Genomic DNA, 19392 nt, shown 5'->3' on the forward strand with positions numbered 1-19392 from the left:
CCTGTCTTATTTTCCTTCCTTCCTTCCTTTTCTTCCTTCTTTCTTTCCTTCCTTCCTTCCTGTCTTATTGCCATTCCTTCCTTCCTTCCTTCCTCCCTGTCTTATTTTCCTTCCTTCCTTCCTTCCATCTTTTTAATGATCCGACCCACATGAGATTAAATTGGGCGGTATGTGGCCCTTGAATGAAAATGAGTTTGACTCCCCTGTCTTAGAGCAATGGATCCCAATTAATCAAAGAGATCCAAAAATGATAGGACATGTTTTTGATGTGCAAAATTGTGTTTTTTTGGTCAAACTTTCTTCTAATTTTTGTTTTCTTTCTTGTGGATTTAAGTCATTCAAATAAAACTAAATAAGCCCTCTTTCTATAGCTGCATTGATACAAGACTAGTCAGCAGCTGTTTTGATAATCATAGCAAAGTTTCATCTTTTTTGTTAAATTCACACTCACTTACAGTTTAAAAAAGACTGATAGTGCACATGTACAACAGTATGCATGACTGTATTTGCTTTACCTTACTATGTAAATATCTGGAGCATTGCACATGTACAGTATATAGCTAAGATTTTCTGCACATTGCACATTTATTTTTATCTGTATGAGGGTTTATTCTCTATATAATCTCAGGAACCACATTGCACATTTATTTTTATCTGTATGAGGGTTTATTCTGTATATAATCTCAGGAACTACATTGCACATTTATTTATACAAGGATCCACTTCTATTCTATACATCTATCTTATCCTATTATTGTCTTATTTATTGTCGACGCTTGTGTTTCCAACTAAATAACACACTATAATAGCTCGCAAGCAAACTGAGCTAACTGTTGATAATATCTATAATTAAAACACATTAATCATGACTTAGTAAAACTAATAAAATGATGAATTTAAGCGAGAAAATACACATTTATCCGCTTAGCACAAAGCTAAACTGCCGTTGAACTCACCTGCGGGATTAACAGTGTCTTTATATGCCTCAGTTGCATTGTGGGAAGTCTTCAGGAAGTTCTCTGTGTGAGGAAGAATAGTTTTAGTTTGTATATAAAGAGGAAATATCTAAATCATGGTCATTTTGTCGAGTAGCTCCCGCGGCTAGCAGGAAGGACATAAACACAACGATGGTCTCCTTAGTTACCCACACGTGGTTTCCTTGGTTACTAAAACGTCACCTCCTTGGTTACCAGCGCGGGTGCGTTCAAAACAGTGGGAAATATCATTAGTGTTGTCAAATCAGTTTTCTCTACTGTGTTACGCTATTTTTTTTATTCGATGACATATGTATTTTAAATAAAAAACATATAAGAGTAGAAAAAGCTATTTTAAGTAAATGTCGTGTACAGGCTGCTTTTGAGTGTACGTAACATGCAATTTCCCTCCATTTCCTCTGTTTAACTGAAATCAAGTGAGCTACAATGAGTAATAAACAAACATACAATCCTATAAGTGTTATATGTTACACTTTCGGCCTTTTTACATCATGTAAGAGGATAATTTATAGTTTTGGGTGATAGCTTTGATTTAATCTTCGTACAGTAAGAAAAAAGGTTGTGGAGATGCCGGGGATTGAACCCGGGGCCTCATACATGCAAAGCATGCGCTCTACCACTGAGCTACATCCCCACTCATACTTCCTCCTTCCGACATAGAAGTATTTATAGGTAGGACTTACCTGTGTCGATAGTGTATACAACCACAGGATAGTCAGGAGCACAAACTAATAATGAAATCAGTATTTCTTGATGTACTGATTCATCCTGTTCGTACTGACCATTACAAGATCCCTTAATAATGCACTTACAATGGAAATGATGGAGGACTAAATCCACAGTCCTCGGAGGACTGTCCTCCTCCTGTGCAAGAAAAAAGGATTTAAAAGTTGATCTGAAGCTAATATGAAGCTTCAGCGTCCAAATGAGTCAAATCAAGACATCTATGTTTCAACGTTACAGTGTTTTTAGTAGCAAAGTCTCTCTATTTGTTACTATACTTCCACCACAGCTCAACAGGAAACACTAAGAGGGAATCTGGTGCTAAAAAGACTGAGTTAGTCATATCAAGTGATATCTGACACATTTACAGACTGCTGAAGCTGAATAGAAGCTGATCATACTTCTAAATGACTGTGTGGACACACTGTGGATTTTATCCTCCATCACTTTACACTGAAAGCACATTAGAAGGTTTTAATAGTCAGTATGAAGAACAGGAGGAATGATTACAGAGAGGAAAACCTGACTGCTAGTTTAACACACACTGGAAAAATTTTGAACCTGTCCTTTATGAACAGACTAGTTTGAGTTGTAATCAGGATTATTAATGTTAATTAAATTTGAGTGGATATTTTAACATTTAGTTCATGTTGTCTGAGTCAGTGTGATGACAAATTATAGTTATATAGATTTCTTTTCTTCTTTAATGTGTAGATTTGACACTGTTGTTTATTCTCAATTCAATCCTACTTCTTGGCTGCTTACACTCTATCTTGGGTTGGGTCGGGTTAGAGCTGTTTTTCTGACCTCTGGGATTAGCTGCAGATATCTTTACTTACTTACTTTACTAATTGAATTGTTTTAGTAGCTGTGTGAATCATGATAAGCTACCTGTACGAGCTGGATGTCCTTGTTTGAAGTTATTGATTGACCATATGGTCTCTGTGGGATCCTCATATGACTCTACATGTTTCTAAGAAGGGGTAGCAGTTTGTGGAAGTGTCCTAGTTTCTGGAGAGAGATAAACCTGTCTGGTTTGTGTTTGCAATCTTTAAAGAAAAGGCTGCTTTGCTTTCTCTCCAATAATACATGATAAATGTCTTTTTCCTTTGTGTTTTCATACATGGACATTTGTATAATAGTTATTGATTGTGTGATGGATTGTAGAGTGTCTCCAACAGCTTCAGCATGTAACAGTGTTTAATGCTTTCTTTATGTCCGTCTGGTTTTTGAGCAATGATGAAAAGTTTCCACCATGATGAACAAACGGCATCAAAGTCTGTGACCTGATTCTGTGGCTGCAGACACTAAACAGAGTAAAATGGGCTGAAAGTTATAATGTCTGTCCCTTATATTATTTGGGTGAAAATTGAGTCCAAGGGGCGATATTTAACATTTTAGTCAATTGCAGTACACAATATATAAGTTTGGAGGTACATTTGATGTGCTGTGTCAAATAGCAACCATCCTATTAACATATTCTCTCAAACCCTTGACAGAGCTTTTTTTGGGGTTATGTTTATTAGTAATCAGTGAACTTCTCAAGGTGGATACACATATACAGGACACAAAAGCAAGCCCACCTGTCAGTAAGAAAAAAACTAAAGAAAAACATATCAGACTCATTTGATGCCTCTAGACGACTGCTGATAGCTCCTGCACAAAAAGAAAGAAAACAAATCATTTTGTCCCTTAAAATAATTAAATCATAAATAATATTCTGAATTCAGGATTTTTACATGTAATGGAGTACTTTAAGACTTCATTATTTCAACTTTTATTTAAATAAAGGATAACTGGGTCAATATATGTAGAGCATAATGTCATGATATATGTCAGTAAAAGCCTAATTTTGATATGAATGTAACTGCAAACTGAACAATCAGCAGTATAAATAACACGCTTTGATAAAATCACAGTAATTTCATTTAAATGTCTTTTATTTAGTTAAATTATTATTATACGGAAACGCCGTGTGTGTAGTAGCGTCAAACTTCCTGGTGTTACAGTGTATTTGGTAACCCATCACATTCAGTGACATGTAATGAAGTGTTTTTATTTTTTTAACATTGTGCACCTGATCATTTAATATGAAGGAGCTGCGTGCATGAAGTCATTCTCCAGAGCTCTGCATGGTCACTAATCTGATTGGTCACCAAATACAGCGTAACACCTGGATCTGCGATTTAGTTTTTTCCTAGGATGGTGAAGTTACGACCCGCCCTACTCTACCTCTGATTGGCTTAGCCTGACGAGTTTGCGTGACTCTAACCAATCATATTCCTCTTATCTACATCGAACCAATCAACGCAATGAACTCGACGCGTAATAACCAATCAGAGGCAGATAGGGGCGGGACCATTCCTTCACCATCCTAGAGAACGTAATATTTGGCTCGATTCATGGTGCAGGCCGACTTCCACACTGCTGGCAGCGTGTGTGGAGCACTTTCCTCCATCCTCCCGTCCGATTTACCGGTAAATTACCAAAGAAAACCCAATTTTTGCCTTTTTTTTGGGTTTCCCCCCCTTAACACTGGACACACTAGGCCGAGGATAAAGCTGCGGTCAGCCAGGTGGGTCACATCTGGAGTCTTGATCCGCATCTTCTGCCTCCTTTGCACGGCGTGAGTTTCACGTGTTCACCCGCCACCGGCCGGATCTCATCCACCAGCTTAGCAACCATCCACCGATCCTCTGCCGGTACACAGCTGGTGAAGTTTAATCAGCATCAGCTCATCTGAGGAGAGATGGCAAAGATGGCAACCTTGGTTTTGGAGGACGGGACGACGTTTAAAGGCCGCCTTTTTGGTGCAGATGTGTCCGTGTCAGGAGAAGTTGGTGAGTGTAATAGCTGAACTTTAAAGTCACACCCTCAACCCCCTTAAAAAAAAAAAAAAAAGTTCATCATGTTATCCCTCTAGTTGCATGCAGCTCTCTTCTCTGTGCAGAATGATGTGTGTATATGCATGTAGTTAGTTTTTTCACATTTCATCTGCTGAAAGGAGGAAAAGTTTCTCTGAGCTCATTTAAAAAATCAAGATGTTTAAGAGGTGGAGCCATGAACAGGATTTATGACGTCACCAGCAGTTTGGGAGCCAATCATGGTGCAGTATTCAGCTTGGTGTAAAGTGTCATGTGGAAACTTTGAATGAATGAATGTTGAATATTGCAAATTTGTTGTAATTCACAATAAATAAAGTTTGACAAGAAAAAAAAGGAAAAGAAATCTCACCAATTATCTAATGACCCCTTTTAATTAATCCTGCGACTTCTTGTGGAGGCCCTGAACCCTAGGTTGAAAACCATGGCTCTATCGCACCATGCCTAAAGTACCAAATGTACCACACGTAGTATGCCTACATTGAAGTGTAGTATGCTTAAAGTATGATGTAGTATGCTTAAAGTATGATGTAGTATGCTTAAAGTAAGATGTAGTATGCCTAAAGTAAGATGTAGTATGCCTAAAGTTAGATGTAGTATGCTTAAAGTAAGATGTAGTATACTTAAAGTAGATGTAGTATGCCTAAAGTAAGATGTAGTATGCTTAAAGTAAGATGCAGTATGCTTAAAGTAAGATGCAGTATGCCTAAAGTAGATGTAGTATACTTAAAGTAGATGTAGTATGCCTAAAGTAAGATGTAGTATGCTTAAAGTAAGATGCAGTATGCTTAAAGTAAGATGCAGTATGCCTAAAGTAGATGTAGTATGCCTAAAGTAAGATGTAGTATGCTTAAAGTAAGATGTAGTATACTTAAAGTAGATGTAGTATGCTTAAAGTAAGATGCAGTATGCTTAAAGTAAGATGCAGTATGCCTAAAGTAGATGTAGTATGCTTAAAGTAAGATGCAGTATGCTTAAAGTAAGATGCAGTATGCCTAAAGTAGATGTAGTATGCTTAAAGTACCAAATGTAGTATGCTTAAAGTAAGATGTAGTATGCTTAAAGTAAAATGTAGTATGCCTAAAGTAAGATGTAGTATGCCTAAAGTAAGATGTAGTATGCTTAAAGTAAGATGTAGTATGCCTAAAGTACTAAAAGTAGTATGCTTAAAGTACTAAATGTAGTATGCATAAAGTAAGATGTAAGATGTAGTATGCCTACAGTACTTAAAGTAGTAGGCCTAAAGTACTAAATGTAGTATACTTAAAGTACCAAATGTAGTATGCTTAAAGTACTAAATGTAGTATGCTTAAAGTACTAAATGTAGTACCAAATGTAGTATGCCTAAAGTACCAAATGTAGTATGCCTAAAGTACCAAATGTAGTATACTTAAAGTACCAAATGTAGTATGCCTAAAGTACCAAATGTAGTATGCCTAAAGTACCAAATGTAGTATGTATAAAGTACCAAATGTAGTATGCCTAAAGTACCAAATGTAGTATACTTAAAGTACCAAATGTAGTATGCCTAAAGTACCAAATGTAGTATGCCTAAAGTACCAAATGTAGTATGCTTCAAGTACCAAATGTAGTATGCTTCAAGTACCAAATGTAGTATGCTTCAAGTACCAAATGTAGTATGCTTCAAGTACCAAATGTAGTATGCTTCAAGTACCAAATGTAGTATGCCTAAAGTACTAAATGTAGTATGTCTAAAATACCAAATGTAGTATGCATAAAGTACTAAATGTAGACCACATGTCAGGTGTTGCCCTCCTTTTAGATCTCACATACAGGCAAACCATCAGACATCATCCTGCTTGTTATCTCACTTCATCACTTTGTCACTTCCTGTTTATTCCGGGGCGAATTCAGAGACAAACTCAGACATTTTTTTAGCGTTTTTCTCTAACAGGGAATATTAATGTTGACTTAACAAAAACTGTCGATACCACTCTGTAAAATACTGCAATCATTATTATTAGTGAAGCAGTGTGTTTTCCTATGAGATAGAAGTATGCAGTATTAGTTAAGGGCTTTGGGGGCTTTGGTATGTTATTTAAAGGTGTAATGAGTTAGAATAGTAACATAATTATACACACTCTTCTAGTCTAAACATTAAATAATTACTCCTTATGGTAAAGTCTGTGTTGGCCGATGAATGTGCAGATAAGAAGGTACCACAGGTTGGACTATGTTGTAATAAGTGACACACTAAATCAAAGATTAGGCAATAATGAATTATCCAAGGTTGTGTTATCTTCTACCAAACGTGTGTGTGTGTGTGTGTGTGTGTGTGTGTGTGTGTGTGTGTGTGTGTGTGTGTGTGTGTGTGTGTGTGTGTGTGTGTGTGTGTGTGTGTGTGTGTGTGTGTGTGTGTGTGTGAGAGGTGATTGATTTTCCAGCGTAGATTGGCGTTACTGCTGCTGGAATGCAACCACACAACAAACCATTAAATAACTAAGTAACAGCTGAATCAGCACTTAGATAGATAATAAAAATAGGATCATTGTGTCACTGTTTAAATGTTAGTGTCTGATTGATTAGTATTTCCATGCGGAATTTTGGAAATACTCCAGATTGGAAACTTTCCATGGGAATTATGGAAATTATGGGAATTTATGGCAATTGAGGGTAATTTAGTGGAAAGGTATCATATCTAAGCAAAAATAATTGTTTAGTTATCAGCAAAATAATACAATTAAAACAGATTTATTTATAAGTTGAACAATCAAACAGAAAAACTGTTTGATTGCCCCCGCACCCTCCCAATCCAAAAATCCAAACAGAGTCCCAATCAACATGCACATAAAAAATGCACGGTGCATGTTAGGGGGCATGGCCTCAGTAGCCCTGCAGTAAACAGTGTGCTATGTGAGCATGTGATAGCATAGATATCACAGACTGTATATAAGAAATGGACGTAACATCCGTGACGTCACTCATTGGTTTGTGGACTGCTGCTCGGAAGCCAATAGTTTCTAATCTAGGCAGCGCCATCTTGAAAATTTCAGGTGCATGCTGGGAAAAATAAAAACACGGATTCTACTTATATGGGCATGAGGCGGAGTCATGGGCGGAGCGGGGAGGTTGCTATGGTTACGAGGGCTGGATCTCGAGGACATTGGTCAATCAACCTGTCAATCAGGACGTAGCCACGCCCTAATGCATACCCTGCTTTATCGTCACATATAAAATCAGGGAGGCCAAAATGTCCCAAATGAACATCATACTGCATTGAAGAAGGCTTTAAACTAGCGATTGAGACCATAAACACATTTTGAAAACGTTTACTGAGGTTAGAAATCAAGTGAGAAGTTGGTGAATTCTCCATTGACTTGTATAGAGACGGTCGCCCCCTGGTGGCCTTTTGATAGAATGCAGCTCTAAGTTACTTCCTGGTTGGCCTCATTTCAGAGGACCAGAACTCCCCGCCTGATAGATATTCAACTGTACCGCTTGATATCTGATTGTTTTAGTCAGGATTATGCTAAAATGTTATTTTACACAACTATGTTTAAGTTCCCTAATAAGAACATACCTTTAGTTTAATAAATTCCCGGTTAATTCCCGTTAATTCCCATGGAAAGTTTCCAAGTTTGGTACCACTACAATACAACCGCTGATATGAATGAAATCAACACGACTAAGTTTTTACTATCTGCACTTGAATCTATATAAATATGAATATTAGTATGTGGTTTACTATGTCATAAAACCCTTTTATAGGACACTCATTGAAAGGGAGGAAGGGAGGAAGGAAAGGAAGGAAGGATGGAGGAAAGAAGGAAGGAAGGAAGGTAGGGGGGAGGAAATAAGGAGAGAGGGAGGAAGGGAAGAAAGAAGGAAGGAAGGAAGAAGAAAGGGGGATGGAGTAAGGAAAGAAGGAAGGGAGGAGAGAAGGAAGGGAGGAGAGAAGGAGGGAGGGAGGAAGAACAGTTGGAAGTAAGGAAAGGAAGGAAGGAAGGAAAGGAAGGAAGGAGGAAGAACAGTTGGAAGTAAGGAAAGGAAGGAAGGAAGGACAGATGGAAGGAAGGAAGGAAGGAAAGGAAGGAAGGACGGAGGAAATAAGGAACGAGGGAGGGAGAAAGGAAAAGAGGAAGGGAAGAAAGAAGGCAGGGACGAAGGAAAGGAAGGACAGGAAGGAAGGAAGGATATTTTAGGATATTTACAGAAGTTACCAAATATAATTATTTGCCCAATAAAGGGTTAAACACAGCGACTCTGAGCCCAAGCTAAATGTCCGTAAAGCCATAATGAAGTATATGGTGTTATATATTGTGTTATATCGTGTTATATATCGGGTTATATATCGTGTTATATATCGTGTTATATATCGTGTTATATATCGGGGGTTATATATCGTGGGTTATATATCGTGTTATATATCGGGTTATATATCGTGTTATATATCGGGTTATATATCGGGTTATATATCGTGGGTTATATATCGTGGGTTATATATCGTGTTATATATCGGGTTATATATCGTGTTATATATCGGGATATATCGGGTTATATATCGTGTTATATATCGGGTTATATATCGTGGGTTATATATCGTGGGTTATATATCGTGGGTTATATATCGGGTTATATATCGTGTTATATATCGGGTTATATATCGTGTTATATATGGTGTTATATATGGTGTTATATATCGGGTTATATATCGTGTTATATATCGTGTTATATCGGATTATATATCGGGTTATATATCGGGTTATATATCGTGTTATATATCGTGTTATATATCGTGGGTTATATATCGGGTTATATATCGGGTTATATATCGTGTTATATATCGGGTTATATATCGGGTTATATATCGTGTTATATCGGGTTATATATCGTGTTATATATCGGGTTATATCGGGTTATATATCGGGTTATATATCGGGTTATATATCGGGTTATATATCGTGTTATATATCGGGTTATATATCGGGTTATATATCGGGTTATATATCGGGTTATATATCGTGTTATATATCGGGTTATATCTCGGGTTATATATCGTGTTATATCTCGGGTTATATATCGTGTTATATATCGGGTTATATATCGGGTTATATATCGGGTTATATAGGGTTATATATAGGGTTATATATAGGGTTATATATCGGGTTATATATCGGGTTATATATCGTGTTATATATCGGGTTATATCGTGTTATATATCGGGTTATATATCGGGTTATATATCGTGTTATATATCGTGTTATATCGTGTTATATATCGGGTTATATATCGTGGGTTATATATCGTGTTATATATCGTGTTATATATCGGGTTATATATCGGGTTATATCGGGTTATATATCGGGTTATATCGGGTTATATATCGTGTTATATATATCGGGTTATATATCGGGTTATATCGGGTTATATATCGGGTTATATATCGTGTTATATATCGGGTTATATCGTGTTATATATCGGGTTATATATCGTGTTATATATCGGGTTATATATCGTGTTATATATCGTGTTAAATGGTGTTATATCATGTATTGATGAATATTTGTGTGTGTGCTCAGTGTTCCAGACAGGCATGGTCGGTTACCCCGAAGCTCTCACTGACCCATCGTACCGCTGCCAGCTGCTGACACTCACATACCCTCTGATTGGTAACTATGGTATCCCGAAGGACGAGGAGGGAGAGTTTGGACTGAGCAAGGTGAAGAGTTACATTTATCCATTTTACCTTCCTTCCTTCCTTACTTTCTTCCTTCTTTTTTTTCTTCTTCCCACCCTTTCCTCCCTCCTTCCTTCCTCCCTTTCTTTCTTTTTTCCTTCTTTACTTCCTTCGTTCCTTCCGTCCGTCCTTCCTTCCTCCCACCAGTTCTTCCTTCCTTCCTTCTGTCCTTCCTTCCTCCCCTTCTTTGTTTTTTCCTTCTTTCCTTCCTTCGTTCCATCCGTCCTTCCTTCCTTCCTCCCTGTCTTTCTTTTTTCCTTTTTTACTTCCTTCGTTCCTTCCATCCGTCCTTCCTCTCTCCCTTTCTTTTTCCTTCTTTCCTTCCTTTGTTCCTTCCTTCTGTCCTTCCTGTCTCCCACCATATCTTCCTTCCTTCCTCCCCTTCTTTCTTTTTTCCTTCGTTCCTTCTGTCCTTCCTTCCTGTCTTATTTTCCTTCCTTCCTTCCTTACTTTCTTCCTTCCTTTTTTTCTTCCTCCCGCCCTTTCCTCTTTCCTTCCTTCTGTCCTTGCTTCCTCCCTGTCTTACATTTATCTGTGACAGTACCAAGGTCTCTGTGATTTATAAAGTAGCATTTAGAGGTATGTAGATGTAGATGTGGAGGGAAAAGACTTCACTACAATAAAATGGACATGGTTTTATAAAGGTTGAACTAAGGGGTGGCAAACATGTGGCCCGTGGGCCAGAACCAGCCCGCCGAGGGGTCCAAGCCGGCCCACTTTGCTTCCTGTCTTTTTTTCCTCCCTTCCTGCCTTCCTTCCTCCCTTTTTTTCTTTCTTTTTTCCTTCTTTCCTTCCTTCGTTCCTTCCATCTTTCCTTCCTGTCTTTTTTCCCTCCATTCCTTCCTTCCTTCCTTCCTTCCTTCCTTCCTTCCTTCCTTCCTCCCACCATTTCTTCCTTCCTTCCATCTGTCCTTCCTTCTGTCCTTCCTTCCTCCCTGTCTTTCTTTTTTCCTTCTTTCCTTCCTTCCGTCCTTCCTTCCTCCCACCAGTTCTTCCTTCCTTCTATCTGTCCTTCCTTCCTCCCCTTCTTTCCTTCCTTCGTTCCTTCCATCTTTCCTTCCTTCCTTCCTTCCTGTCTTATTTTCCTTCCTTTCTTCCTTCCTTTTTTTCTTCCTCCCACCCTTTCCTCTTTCCTTCCTTCTGTCCTTGCTTCCTCCCTGTCTTTCTTTTTTTGCTTCCTTCACTCATTCCTTCCGTCCTTCCTTCCTTCCGTCCATCCTTCCTTCCTTCTTTTCCTTTCCTTCTTTCCTCCTTCCTTCCATCTTTTTAATGATCCGGCCCACATGAGATCAAATTGGACTGTATGTGGCCCTTGAATGAAAATGAGTTTGACTCCTCTGGTTTAACTTCATGGAAAACTTTAGGACTACCAGAAGCTTTTATTTTGAAGGCCAAACAGATTAAGAGACAGACTAAAACCTGACCAGTACTAGAGTAATAAGAGTTATGTCATATTAGAGCTGCATAGTGATGTGTGTTTTTTTCTTGCTCAGTGGTTTGAGTCGTCAAAGATCCACGCTGCAGCTCTGATCATCGGAGAGCTGTCGGAGAATCCAAGTCACTGGAGTTCAGTCAAGCCGCTGGACCACTGGCTCAAAGAGCAAGGAGTTCCTGGATTACAAGGTCAGAGAAACAGTCAAGATTTAAGATTTAGTTTTTAACCCTCCTGTTGTCCTCGAGGGGAGGAAGGAGGGGAGGAAGGAAGGAAAGAAGGAAGGAAGGAAGGGAGGGGGGGAGGGAGGGAGGGAGGGAGGGAGGAAGGAAGGAATGGAGGTAGGAAGGAAGGAGAGAAGGGAGGAAAGGAAGGGAGGGAGGAAGGGGGGAAGGAAGGGAGGAAGGAAGGAATGGAGGTAGGAAGGAAGGAGAGAAGGGAGGAAAGGAAGGAAGGAAGGTGGGCGGGAGGGAGGAAGGAAAAGAGGGAGGAAGGAAGGAAGGAAGGAGAGAAGGGAGGAAAGGAAAGAAGGAATAAAAAAGGAGGGAGGAAGGGAGGACGGAAAGGAAAGAAGTAAGGTAGGTAGGTGGAAGGGAGGAAGGAAGGAGGAATGAAGGAAAGGAATGAAGGGAAGGAGGAAGGAAGGAAGGAAAGGAATGGAGGAAGAAGTAAGGAAGGGAGGGGGGAAGGAAGGAAGGGAGGGGGGAAGGAGGGAGGGAGGAAAGGAAAGAAGGAAGGTGGGAGGGAGGGAGAGAAAGAGGAAGGAAGGACAGAGGAAAGAAGGAAGGGGGAAGGTAGGGGGGAGGAAATAAAGAGAGAAGGGAGGAAAGAGAGAGGAAGGAAAGAAGGGGAAGGAAGGAAGGAAGGAAGGAAGGAGGGAGGAAGGAAGGAAGGAAGGTACAGTAAAAACAGACAGGGTCATATTTAGATCATAAATAGCAGAAAAAAAGTTGCTAAATTAAAAAAATAAAGCATTTTAGTATTTGACCGACCAGAAACATTGACCTTGTTTGACCTTGTTTGACCTTGTTTGACCTTGTTAGACCTTGTTTGACCTTGTTTGACCTTGTTTGACCTTGTCTTCCGCTTGCTTCAGGCATCGACACTCGCCGCCTGACCAAGAAGATCAGAGAGAAAGGCACCATGCTGGGGAAGCTGGTGATGGACGGGACTCCGGAGGACAGCGTCCCCTTCTTCAACCCAGACCAGAGGAACCTGGTCCAAGAGGTCTCCATGAAGGTAACCTAGCAACCTGATCCAGTCTAGATAGAGCAGGGGTGTCAAACATGCGGCCCATGGGCCAGAACCGGCCCGCTGAGGGGTCCGTTTCGGCCCACTTTCCTTCTTGTCTTTTTTTCCTTCCCTTCCTTCCTTCCTTCCTTCCTTCCTTCTTTCCTTCCATCTGTCCTTCCTAGCTTTCTTTCTTCTGTCCTTCCTCCCTTTCTTCTTTGTCCTTCCTTCCATCTGTTCTTCCTACCTTTCTTCCTTCCTTCCTTTTGCGTGTCTTCCCTTCCTTCCCTTCTTATTTCCTTCCTTCCTTCATCTGTTCTTCCTCCCTTTCTTCCTTCCTTCTTTCCTTCCATCTGTCCTTCCTTCCTTTCTTCCTTCCTTCTTTTCTTCCATCTGTCCTTCCTAGCTTTCTTTCTTCTGTCCTTCCTCCCTTTCTTCTTTCTGTCCTTCCTTCCTCCCTTTCTTCCTTCCATCTGTCCTTCCTCCCTTTCTTCCTTCCATCTGTCCTTCCTTCCTTTCTTCCTTCCTCCCTTTCTTCCATCTGTCCTTCCTCCCTTTCTTCCTTCTGTCCTTCCTTCCTCCCTTTCTTCCTTCTGTCCTTCCTTCCTCCCTTTCTTCCTTCTGTCCTTCCTTCCTCCCTTTCTTCCTTCCATCTGTCCTTCCTTCCTTTCTTCCTTCCTTCTTTCCTTCCATCTGTCCTTCCTCCCTTTCTTCCTTCTGGCCTTCCTTCCATCTGTCCTTCCCCCCTTTCTTCCTTCTGTCCTTCCTTCCTCCCTTTCTTCCTTCCATCTGTCCTTCCTCCCTTCCTTCCTTCCTCCCTTTCTTCCTTCTGTCCTTCCTTCCATCTGTCCTTCCTCCCTTTCTTCTTTCTGTCCTTCCTTCCATCTGTCCTTCCTCCCTTTCTTCTTTCTGTCCTTCCTTCCATCCGTCCTTCCGTCTGTCCTTCCTCCCTTTCTTTCTTCTGTCCTTCCTCCCTTTCTTCCTTCTGTCCTTCCTTCCATCTGTCCTTCCTACCTTTCTTCCTTCCTTCCTTTTGCCTGTCTTCCTTTCCTTCCCTTCTTATTTCCTTCCCTTCTTCCTTCCCTCCATCTTTTTAATGATCCGGCCCACATGAGATCAGATTGGTCTGTATGTGGCTCTTGAATGAAAATGAGTCTGACTCCTCTGAGATAGAGTAAAGATGTCTGAAACCTGAAACTTCTCCTTTCTATCGTCTCTAGGAACCCAAAGTGTTCAATCCCAACGGTAGTCTACGGATCACAGTGATGGACTGCGGTATCAAATACAATCAGATCCGCTGTCTGGCTGAGAGAGGGGCTCGTGTTACCGTGGTACCCTGGGACCACCCGTTGGACAGCACAGGTGGGCAACACACACACACACACACACACACACACACACACACACACACACACACACACACACACACACACACACACACAGATGCTGCTGATAATGAAGGACTGGAGTTTGGTTTGTTTAATGTAGTCCTAGATATAAATGAAGGCAGGGGAGGTAATTGTAGTGTTTGAGGCAATTTAAATGGTGGAAACCATGACAACAGCCAATCTACAGTTTGTTTGGTCCGGTCTGAATGAGAGGCGAGTTGGTAAATGTGTGGTTTTCCTCTTGGTTTGGGTTTGTGTATCACTAAAATAAAGATGAGAACGTTCACTCCACTCGTAGATAAGTTAGGAGAAACTCTTCTAGTCAAATAACAAGAATGGGAGTTTTTCTCCTAGTAGTTCAGATCTGGATAGGATCATGTTCATATGTCCTCAAGTCTTAGTTTGGGACTAAACTGAGTCCTCTTCTTCAAGGAGTCTTGTTAGGTTTGGTTTGGTCCACAACGAAGAATGATTGCTACAGTCAAGCCCGAAATTATTCATACCCCTGGCAAATTTTGACTTAAAGTTACTTTTATTCAACCAGCAAGTTGTTTTTTGACCGGAAGTGACACAGGCGTCTCCAAGAAGATAAAAAGACGATGTACAAAAGGCATCATTGTGGTAAAAAAAATATTTCAGTCAGCTTTTATTTATATTTGAACAAAAAGTGGCATGTCCAAAAGGGGTATGAATAATTTCGGGCTTGACTGTATGTTCAGACCTGCCTGAACTAATGATACCAAAGGGGGTAAATGAATGAGTCTGATTGAACTGGACTAAACACCTTTTCATTTTGTTGAATTTTTAAAAAACTTTATTGAAGGTTTGGACAAATAAACTCAACTTCTCATGAAAGCCATGACAGGTATAAGCTCTCAAATACATTTCTATCTGCTACAGAGCCTGAGAAATCAATTATTTAGTAGGCGTTGACACTTCTGTTGAATTTCCAGAAAAACTTCAGGTTTTATGGGGTTATTGTAAAACCGCTCATAGGTTTTCCAGTCATTTTCTTACAGGCGTTTTAGGCCTAAATGGGTTAAATGTGTTAAATGTGTTGACAGACGTTCAGTTCTCAAATCTTAAGAATCTGGATCATAAGAACATTTGCTGATATCTCGTCATTGCACCAGTATCAGAAATGTCAAAACCTCCCACTATAGCTGGACTGAGCTGATAGAGATGATAGATTGATATAATAAGGTTTTTGGTTTATTTGTCTTCTCCAGATTTTGACGGTTTGTTCATCAGTAACGGCCCCGGTGACCCTCAGCTCTGCCAGGCAACCATCAACAACGTGAGGAAGGTGGTCTGCGTGGATCGGCCAAAGCCGGTCTTCGGCATCTGTCTCGGACACCAGCTGCTGTCTTTAGTCATCGGAGCCAAGACCTACAAGATGAAGTCAGTTCCTCACACTCCTCCACTCTTTACTGACATCAAATCATTTACTGTAAATTCACAACTTTGAAGACTTGTGAGGTTTTATGAAATCGCACTTTCTAACACTGCTGATTGATTGATTGATTGATTGATTGTGGATTTTTGGGGCCTGATACCAATAGTAGGGTTTCAAAAATGTTTTTATATTGGCCGATAATCATATATACACAGAATATTAACATTAACACACATTTTTTTGCAGTGATCCTTTAAATGTAGTTATCAAACACTTCTGTACAATACATGTAATTATTGAGGTCATGATATTTTACAGTTTAAGGAGGACAGAGGAAAGAAGGAGGGAGTGCGGGAGAAAGGAAAAGAGCAAGGGAGGGAGGAAGGAAGGGAAAAAAGGAAGGTAGGGGGGAGGAAAGAAAGAGAGAAGGAGGGTTGGAGGAAGGACAGATGGAAGGAAGGGAAGGAAGGAAAGGAAGGAAGGACAGAAGGAAGGAAGGAAGGAAGGAAGGAGGGAGGGAGGGAGGGAGGGAGGGAGGGATCCCTTAATGTGGATCATATTCCAGGAATGCACTGATCTCTGGAGCTCAATCTGTCCCTCGCCAAGCTTACAGAGGACTCTCTGGAACTGAAATGTGTCCTCTGTGACCTGAGCACACACTCACATCGGAAGGGAGGGAGGGAGGGAGGAAGAAGGAAGGGGAGGGAGGAAGGAAGGAAGGAAAGAAGGAAGGAAGGAAAGAAGGAAGGAAGGAAGGAAGGAAGGAAGGAAAGAGGGAGGGAGGGAGGGAGGGAGAGAGAAAGGAAAAGAGCAAGGGAGGAAGGAAGGAAAGAAGGACAGAGGAAAGAAGGTAGGGGGAGGAAAGAAAGAGAGAAGGAAGGAAGGAAGGAGGGAGGAAAGAAAGAAAGAAGGAAGGAAGGAAGGAAGGAGGGAGGGAGGAAAGAAGGAAGGAGAGAGGGAGGAAGGAAGGAAGGAAGGAGGGAGGAAAGAAAGAGAGAAGGAGGGATGGAGGAAGGACTGATGGGAGGAAGGAGGGAGAAAGTAAAAGAGCAAGGGAGGAAGGAAGGACAGATGGGAGGAAGAAGGGAGGGAGGAAGGACAGAAAGAAGGAAGGTAGGGAGGAGGAAAGAAAGAGAGAAGGAGGGATGGAGGAAGGACAGATGGAAGGAAGGGAGGAAAGAAGGAACAGTCAAAACAGACGGGGTCAGTTTGACCCGGGAGGACGACAGGAAGGTTAACAAAAACAAGCTTTCAGACTTTCTGGAACTGAAATGTGTCCTCGGTGAACCTGAGCACACACTCATCCCGTCCACACTCTTCCTTTTGGGAGAGCTGTGATGTGAAATGTGTCTTTTTGCTGTTCTCAGCAGTCTGGGTTGGTGTGTGTGTGTGTGTGTGTGGGTTGGTGCGTGTGGCTTGGTGTGTGTGTCTGGGTTGGTGCGTGTGGCTTGGTGTGTGTCTGGGTTGGTGCGTGTGGCTTGGTGCGTGTGGCTTGGTGCGTGTGGCTTGGTGTGTGTGTCTGGGTTGGTGCGTGTGGCTTGGTGTGTGTCTGGGTTGGTGCGTGTGGCTTGGTGCGTGTCTGGGTTGGTGCGTGTGGCTTGGTGTGTGTGTGTGGGTTGGTGTGTGTCTGGGTTGGTGTGTGTGTCTTTGTGTGTGTGGGTTGGTGCGTGTGGCTTGGTGTGTGTGTGTGTGGCTTGGTGTGTGTGTGTGTGTAGCTTGGTGTGTGTGTGTGTGGCTTGGTGTGTGTGTGTGGGTTGGTGTGTGTGTGGCTTGGTGTGTGCGTGTGGCTTGGTGCGTGTGGCTTGGTGCGTGTGTGGCTTGGTGCGTGTGTGGCTTGGTGCGTGTGTGGGTTGGTGCGTGTGTGGGTTGGTGCGTGTCTGGGTTGGTGTGTGTCTGGCTTGGTGTGTGTGTCGGTTGGTGTGTGCGTGTGGGTTGGTGCGTGTCTGGGTTGGTGTGTGTCTGGGTTGGTGCGTGTGGCTTGGTGTGTGTGTGTGTCTGGGTTGGTGCGTGTGGCTTGGTGTGTGTGTGTGTGTGTGTGTGGGTTGGTGCGTGTGTCTTGGTGTGTGTGTGTGTGTGTGTGGGTTGGTGTGTGTGCGTGTGGCTTGGTGTGTGTGTGTGGCTTGGTGTGTGCGTGTGTGGCTTGGTGGGTTGGTGTGTGTGGGTTGGTGCGTGTGTGGGTTGGTGCGTGTGTGGGTTGGTGCGTGTGGCTTGGTGCGTGTGGCTTGGTGTGTGTGTGTGGCTTGGTGTGTGCGTGTGTGGCTTGGTGGGTTGGTGTGTGTGGGTTGGTGCGTGTGTGGGTTGGTGCGTGTGTGGGTTGGTGCGTGTGGCTTGGTGCTTGTGTGTCTGGGTTGGTGTGTGTGGGTTGGTGTGTGTGGCTTGGTGCTTGTGTGTCTGGGTTGGTGTGTGTGTGGGTTGGTGCGTGTGGCTTGGTGCTTGTGTGTGTGGGTTGGTGTTGGTGTGTGTGTGGGTTGGTGCGTGTGGCTTGGTGCTTGTGTGTGTGTGGGTTGGTGTGTGTGTGGGTTGGTGTGTGTGTGTGTGTGTGTGTGTGTGTGTGTGTGTGTGTGTGTGTGTGTGTGTGTGTGCTGCAACATTGGACTGAGCCAGCTTGTTATGAATAAGACTGAACAAACACTCCAGGCTCCTCACGGCTGGACTCCACGGTCACATCTGTGGGATTAGGGAGTGTGTGTTTGCCCCCCCCCCCCCCCCCCCCCCCCCGAGACGTCACTGCTGGCTGCTTTATCAGGCTCGCTGGGAGGGTCATCCTGGACGCCCAGTGTTCCCAGTACCAAGCAGGAATGTTGTTAGCATCACAACAGAAAAACAGGAATGTAGGAGGATTGCAGAGACATTTTAAATCCTGGGTAGTTCACAGCAGACTGCAGGTGTATCAGTGTTTACCCCTCATAGAGATTTAACTTTCACACCCACATTATAATAACACCTTTTTTTTATTTTTTTTTATTCATTTGACAGGCACAAGTACATACAATGAGAAATAAGGACTTTTTCCTTTTTCAAAAACAACAACCACCACTTATTCTCTCCTGCCTCCAACCCCTCCCATTCCTACATCATTTTATTACAGATCAGTAATAACACACATCCTTCCTTCTTACCGTAAACAGACAAGCATGTGTGTGTATATATAAGTACCAGGTGGGGAGTTCCGGTCCTCTGAAATGAGGCCAACCAGGAAGTAACTTAGAGCTGCATTCTATCAAAAGGCCACCAGGGGGCGACCGTCTCTATACAAGTCAATGGAGAATTCACCAACTTCTCACTTGATTTCTAACCTCAGTAAACGTTTTCAAAATGTGTTTATGGTCTCAATCGCTAGTTTAAAGCCTTCTTCAATGCAGTATGATGTTCATTTGGGACATTTTGGCCTCCCTGATTTTATATGTGACGATAAAGCAGGGTATGCATTAGGGCGTGGCTACGTCCTGATTGACAGGTTGATTGACCAATGTCCTCGAGATCCAGCCCTCGTAACCATAGCAACCTCCCCACTCCGCCATTGGTCCCGCCTCATGCCCATATAAGTAGAATCCGTGTTTTTATTTTTCCCAGCATGCACCTGAAATTTTCAAGCAGCAGTCCACAAACCAATGAGTGACGACACGGATGTTACGTCCATTTCTTTTA

General features: G+C 42.0%; 2 protein-coding genes and 1 non-coding gene across 3 annotated transcripts in view; 1 reads left to right on the forward strand and 2 right to left on the reverse strand.

The window, feature by feature from the left end:
- Nucleotides 1-1084, reverse strand: part of ift172 (intraflagellar transport 172) — a 60551-nt gene extending 59467 nt beyond the window's left edge. The window contains 1 exon segment of the mRNA XM_053337440.1: nucleotides 957-1084. Within this exon segment, the coding sequence (XP_053193415.1) occupies nucleotides 957-995 (39 nt within the window). The 5' untranslated portion in view covers nucleotides 996-1084.
- A 473-nt stretch (nucleotides 1085-1557) lies between these two features.
- Nucleotides 1558-1629, reverse strand: trnaa-ugc (transfer RNA alanine (anticodon UGC)). The gene has a single exon. It is a non-coding gene; the product is annotated as a tRNA-Ala (tRNA).
- Nucleotides 1630-3858: 2229 nt separating this feature from the next.
- Nucleotides 3859-19392, forward strand: part of cad (carbamoyl-phosphate synthetase 2, aspartate transcarbamylase, and dihydroorotase) — a 48975-nt gene continuing 33441 nt past the window's right edge. Inside the window, exons 1-6 of the mRNA XM_053337078.1 lie at nucleotides 3859-4558; nucleotides 10141-10280; nucleotides 11792-11921; nucleotides 12827-12969; nucleotides 14181-14322; nucleotides 15578-15749. Of these exons, the coding sequence (XP_053193053.1) occupies nucleotides 4468-4558; nucleotides 10141-10280; nucleotides 11792-11921; nucleotides 12827-12969; nucleotides 14181-14322; nucleotides 15578-15749 (818 nt within the window). The 5' untranslated portion in view covers nucleotides 3859-4467. The remainder of the gene's footprint in view (nucleotides 4559-10140; nucleotides 10281-11791; nucleotides 11922-12826; nucleotides 12970-14180; nucleotides 14323-15577; nucleotides 15750-19392) is intronic.

This window comes from Scomber japonicus, chromosome 17 (genome assembly GCF_027409825.1).
Source record: "Scomber japonicus isolate fScoJap1 chromosome 17, fScoJap1.pri, whole genome shotgun sequence".
Lineage (NCBI taxonomy): Eukaryota > Metazoa > Chordata > Actinopteri > Scombriformes > Scombridae > Scomber > Scomber japonicus.